Source organism: Gadus macrocephalus, chromosome 15 (assembly GCF_031168955.1).
Source record: "Gadus macrocephalus chromosome 15, ASM3116895v1".
In the NCBI taxonomy this organism is placed as follows: domain Eukaryota; kingdom Metazoa; phylum Chordata; class Actinopteri; order Gadiformes; family Gadidae; genus Gadus; species Gadus macrocephalus.
This window is the reverse complement of record NC_082396.1, coordinates 13,766,508-13,772,690: the sequence shown is the minus strand read 5'-3', so window position 1 is coordinate 13,772,690 and position 6,183 is coordinate 13,766,508. Positions and strand designations below refer to the sequence as shown.

The following is a 6,183-nucleotide window of genomic DNA, read 5'->3' as shown; positions in this document are numbered from 1 at the left end:
GCCAGCCACAGCAGGTGATGTTCTAACGGCGCATCACGTCAACATTACCATCTTTTTCTGCAATTGGCTCCACAACCATCTCCATTCTCCTCACTCATTCTCTCACTCACTCACTCACTCACTCACACTCACTCACTCACTCACTCACTCACTCCACTCACTCACTCACTCACTCACTCACTCCACTCACTCACTCACTCACTCCACTCACTCACTCACTCACTCACTCTCTCACTTATTCACTCACTCACTCCTGTAATTGTGATGCATGGAAAATAAAAAAAATCCCGTATGAATTTATACAAACGCTGCATAATGCTGGATTAGAACCACGTCGCCCTTTGTTGTAGAATCGGGGACTAGAATAAAACATAAGAAAATGTTTTATTTTGTTTCCAGAAAGGTGACTGGAAAACACGTTCACTTAGGTTACAGCCTATGGTGGAATGAACGACTAAGTGATGAACAGAGCAGAAAAAAAATGTCCCACCTCTTCGAAGAGGTCTAAACTGTAGGTGTTATCGTCATCCGCGAAGAACACCACTCCCGCGTCCCGGCGGGTCCGGTGCTGCCTCAGCCACGCGAGCGCCGCGTTCCTCTGCTCGGTGGCGCGCGGCATCCCGGTCCTCTTGAACCGGCGGGGCGTGAAGACGTTCAGATGAGTGTACGGGACACCAGAACGGGCGAGGAAGCGCGCCACCATCTCCGTGCGCGTTGTCGAGGTCCTCCACTACTATCCAGTGGAAGCTGGGCACCTGGCGGAAGGCGTTGGTCAGCCGGGTGAGCTCCGCTTTCTGCACGGGACGGGTGTAGGTGGGGGTGATGGCGTAGATGAAGGACCGGTTGACCCCGGCCGGTGCGCCGGGGCGGGCGGTCCGCTGATGCTGGGTCCTCCCTGCTCGGGCCACGGCCGGAGTGCGTGACGTCCTTTTTGTATCGACATCGATCATGATGATGACGATGAGAACCCAGGGCAGGAGGATGAAGAAACGGCTGAAAAAGACCGATTTCATGACGGGGAAGTTGACAGTTGGCGACACAACCGGCAGCACGCTCCTCTCGCTCACTGACCGTGAACGAGGAATGACCATTTAGTCCTCAAAACCACGACCCAACCAGCTCCTTCTCTTGTTTTAAGAATCTATGTTGACATACAAACCTGGGTACCCCTCCATCAGAAAGACCTAAAATCAAACTCACGTTCCGCGTAAAAGGCGTCTCTTTCTTATTGTAACCATCCGTCACGTAGCTCCCCCGTCCGGTGGGACCGTTTTCTTTTTGGTTCTCACCACTCCGGTGGCTCCGCTCTAGGAACGGACGAAAAGTCTATTCCTGCGCAGAAAGCTCACACACACCATCCATACTTTGTATAGTATTTAGGAGACGCCTCGGCTCCGAGTCAGAGGGGCTGCTCAGGGGCTCGGATACCCCGCTACAACGCGCGCCCCGCGGAGAGCCATCACGGAGAAATACGCCACTTTTGGAGTCGCTGCGCGCGGCCAATGAGCTCAGAGGCAGGTGCAGCGCACCATAAAGGGAGGAGGAGAGTGATGTAGGCTACTGAGAGCTGGCGGAGAGAGGGAGAGCTATATGGAGATGGAGATGGGGGGGGGAGAGAGAGAGAGAGAGAGAGAGAGAGAGAGGAGAGAGAGAGAGAGAGAGAGAGAGAGAGAGAGAGAGAGGAGAGAGAAAGAGAGAGAGAGGAGAGGAGAGAGAGAGAGAGGAGAGAGAGAGAGAGAGAGAGAGAGAGTCTAACTGTGTGAGAGAGAGGGATGGAGAGATGGAGAGAAAGATGTGTTTGTGTGTTTGTGTGTGTGTGTGTGTGTGTGTGTGTGTGTGTGTGTGTGTGTGTGTGTGTGTGTGTGTGTGTGTGTGTGTGTGTGTGTGTGTGTGTGTGTGTGTGTGTGTGTGTGTGTGTGAGAGAGAGAGAGCGAGTGAGAGACAGAAAGAGTGTGTGTGTGTGGTTTTGTGGGAGAGAGATGGAGAGAGACTCAGCAATAGGGGAGGGTGGTGAGAAGAGAGAGCGGCTTTGTTATGGTGTGTGCGAAACGCATCCATCTCCACCGAGGACCCAGCTTAGAGCGAGGGAGAGAGAGAGATTGTGTGAGAAAGAGAGAAAAAAAATCGATATCTACTTGGTTGGCTTGTGTCTTTCAGTAATAATAGTACTTAATAATATTAATAATATTAATAATTATTATCATGATAATGAGAGGGTCAACGATAGCTTTATTATCAAATAAAAGTGAATGGGTCATTGTGAAACTAAGCTGAGGACTCTTTCTGTTAGGTGGTCACACTGAAGATGTGTAGGATGCCCTGTGCGGTAGCAGAGACCATGACACGAGACGGGTTATCGAGCTCATTAGACTAAACCCCCTATTCATGTCTGAATCAATCTCACGCCGTCTGATTTGGTTAGAAACCAAGTAATGGGCTTATTCAATCATGGATCTTTTTAAAGTCACTGATATGTAGGCGGCAGGCCCTTTGGAGAATGGCTCATTTCAAAATTATAATGTCAAGCTTTATCGGCTCGGATTGCATGTCCCCCCCCCCCTCTCCTCCCGTCCCCCTGCCCCCCCATCTGCTCCCCCCTGTGATAAAAGGACTTGAGACGACTCTGAGATAAGAAGATGGAGTCTAGGCAGATCTAGTAGGCAGATATGATTTGACGTTAATAGCCTTCATTTGTTGATATGTTGATGTGCTGAGTGTGTTTGTGTGTGTGTGTGTGTGTGTGTGTGTGTGTGTGTGTGTGTGTGTGTGTGTGTGTGTGTGAGTGTGTGTGTGTGTATGTGTGGGTTGCAGTTTGGCTATGTCTATTCTTTCCTGCGGACTAGATTGAACGATACAGGATTACAAACTGATCTCTCCTGCCTCCCCTTGTCAGAATATACATGCATACATAGATGTAAATATAGCATAGCATGTCAGTCAGAACCACCCTTGTGCAGTATTATAATTGTTTTTTTTGTGTTCTGCTACAACAGGATGCTGTCTGTGTGCATTGAAATCAGTATTCAATGCGAGCACAGGGTTGCGTATGTGTTGATTGGAAACCGGTAATTGCCAGACTTGTATTATCTACGACATGGTGGAATATGTTCACACTGCGGCAGTGCACCTCCAGCGCTGCATGCTTTAAAGTCTAGTTAGAGAAAGAAAGGCTTCTTCATTACACTTGAAAGCCTTCCACCTCCTCCCATGGCCATGGAATCTGTTTTTAAAGGTCTGGAAACAGACGTAAAATAGGGGTTGAATTATTAAAGAATGGTCTGAAAACCTTCTAGTTTCAGACTTAATTTGAGCCGCAATATAGCGCAACATCAACAACTGCCGGCTTCTAAGACAAGAAAACACAGCGAGGTTGCCTCGGCAGAATTGCTTGGTTGACGTGAGTATATTGGTCGGTTGAATTCCAGCACCAGAATACATTGTGAGCCTTCACAAAACCTTCTCAAGCACCACACAAACCATTTCCCCATAGGAGACTGCAGGCTTTCTCTTTCTGTGCCTCTGATTCATGCTGGGGCAGAACGTCTGTTGCAGTCCTTCTAACAAAAAAAACCTCTCCAAAATAACTGGATGAAGTCTATTTTCATCGAAAGGAAAACAGCAAAAGGGCTCCAGTGTCTAGATTCAGCAGTGAGCATGCATGTTTCCATGTGTCACGGCGTTAAGGGCCCTAAGGGGTGCCCCTCTGTTGTGATAAAGTGTCAGGCATCAAGCGTTGGCCTGATTGGGTTAGAAGCCAGGGAGGGAGACAACTGCATAGTGACACATACGGACATTGGGCTGTCCAGAGGTTGTTCCTGCCCTGGTCAACACTGTGGCATTATGGGATTTGTATTCATTCTGAGGGATACTGACCGCCCACACACTATGTATTGGACATACATGAATGAAGCAACGCTATAGCTACATATTTAAGAATGTAGACAAAGATATATTCATCCAGCGACTGAGGCTTTCTCACGATGAGCAGAGAGAAGAGAAGGAGCGGGAGCAGGGATTTGAATGCTACATATATGTAGGAGTAGAAAGAAAATGTGTGTGTTTGTGTGGAGCTGTGCTTATGTGAGCAAGTGTGATTCTTTTGTGTGTGTGTTTGTGTGTGTATGTGTGTGTGTTTTTATGATTTTGTGTAGCTGTGTCTATGTGAGCATGCATGCTACTTTTGTGTTTTTTGTGTGTGCATGTGTTCATGTATACATGTGTTTGTGTGTGTGTGTGTGTGTGTGTGTGTGTGTGTGTGTGTGTGTGTGTTTGCAAATGTGTGCTTGTGTGTATCTGTGTGTTTGTACACAGCCAATACCAAATAGGAAGAAGTGCTTTAACCCTGAGGGCACCTTCCTGACTCGCCTTTCAATGCAGCTCAACAGTCAGAGAGATGGAGGGCAGAGCACAGAGATGGAGGACAGAAAGACGGAGGAAAGAGCGACAGAGGACGGAGAGACGAAGGACAGGGAGACGGAGGACAGAGCAGAGAGACAGAGGACAGAGAGACGGAGGACAGAGGAAAGAGAGACAGAGACAGAGAGACGGAGGGGAGAGAGATGGAGGGCAGAGAGCTGAGGGCAGAGTGACTGAGGGCATAGGGAATGAGGGGGAGCGGCAAGGAGAGAAGCAGCGACGCCAATAGAGTCAATCCATCCATTAATAATAACGCAATTCGAACCGATACTTGAATAGACAGAAATAAACAAAGGGCAAACATATGGTACAGAATAGCAAAATAAAACCCAAACTCGGATGATGGAGAGCGTATAGCAAAGCGAGAAACTAGGATGTTTTGGAGTTCAAATGGAATGAAGAAAAAAATAATGATTCTTGCACGATCCGGCACCCGCTACAGCATTCCACCAACCAACTAACAGGAGTGTCACCTTTGACGTGCACATACATCAAATCCCCCCCCGCCCCCACCCCGCCCCCACCTCACCCAACCCGCCCGTCACTCCGTTCTACAAATGCAATTATATGATAATCCAAAATTCAATTCAATTCGGCAATTTGAATCCGCTCGACAAAACGGTGACCAGATCTGAATGCATTTGTCAACACTATTAGCATAGAAATGACTCACGGTCGGAGTTTGGAGGGTCAGTTTGGCTTTGAGGGCTGGGCGTTGAATGTCGTCCACAGTCAGGGAGAGAGCAAGACGGAAAGAGAGAGAGCCCACGGTGCCAGATGAGCTATTTGTTGGGGAGAGTACACTTAACTTCTCCATGGCTCCTTTTGGTTCGCAGTCATGTTGTGTCTGCTGCACCAGTAATCACGTTTTTGTAATGTGTTTGGAACAATCAATTGAGAAGAACTGCTGCAGATAAAGGTGCACAGTTGCTATGGAAGCGCAATATAATTTGCCCCAGCCCTGGGTCCATCATCACTCTCAGAAATACAGCATTTTTACTAGTAGTTCACAACTACTAGTAATCTACTAGTAGTTCACAACTGGTGAACTACTAGTCTTTCTTCAGAGCAGCACTTGATACCGTGATCTGTTGGCACAGTGTTGTGAGGCAGGATTGGATTCGGCCGTAATGACAAGCCTAGCCGGAGAACTCAGCATGTCTACATTAGAGACGTTTTGACTGCAGTTTGAGAGGAGAAAAACCTGGTTAAAATCGACCTCATGGTGTTTTAATGGACCATAACCCGCGAGGCACAGAGCTGCTGGCAGATTGAATTCACTCGCTGCGGTAATCAGAGGCTTATTGGAAATTATTGGAATTTTTTAACAGAGTAATACAGTTATTTTAGGCGCCCGATTGCACCAAACTGACGATGAAAATGAAAGGGTGGGCGAGGAGGTGGGGGGGGGATTTATCAGTGTCAATCAATCTGCCCTTCTGCCTTCGTCTGCACCGCCTTTATTCTCTCATTTGGTCTTCCTCCACTCTTTATTTCTTCACTTTCTTTGTTTCTTTGCCAATCTGTCACATTTCCTTTGTTATTTCCTTTACCAACGGTTTAGTCCTTTTCTTTCCCCTCCTGTCTCTTACACTGAAATAGTCTGAGGCTGTTTGCGTTCCAAGAGAGCAAAATGTCAGAGCAATTTTAACCACACACATATATGCATGCACACACACACACACACACACACACACACACACACACACACACACACACACACACACACACACACACACACACACACACACACACACACACACACAC

At 47.7% G+C, this 6,183-nt stretch overlaps 1 protein-coding gene across 1 annotated transcript in view; it reads right to left on the bottom strand.

Moving 5' to 3' along the window:
- The window catches only part of b3gat2 (beta-1,3-glucuronyltransferase 2 (glucuronosyltransferase S)), an 18,443-nt gene extending 16,836 nt beyond the window's left edge, over positions 1-1,607 (bottom strand). The window contains 2 exon segments of the mRNA XM_060073021.1: positions 491-721; positions 723-1,607. Coding sequence (XP_059929004.1) covers positions 491-721; positions 723-1,091 — 600 coding nt within the window. The 5' untranslated portion in view covers positions 1,092-1,607.
- Between the last annotated feature and the right edge of the window lie 4,576 nt (positions 1,608-6,183).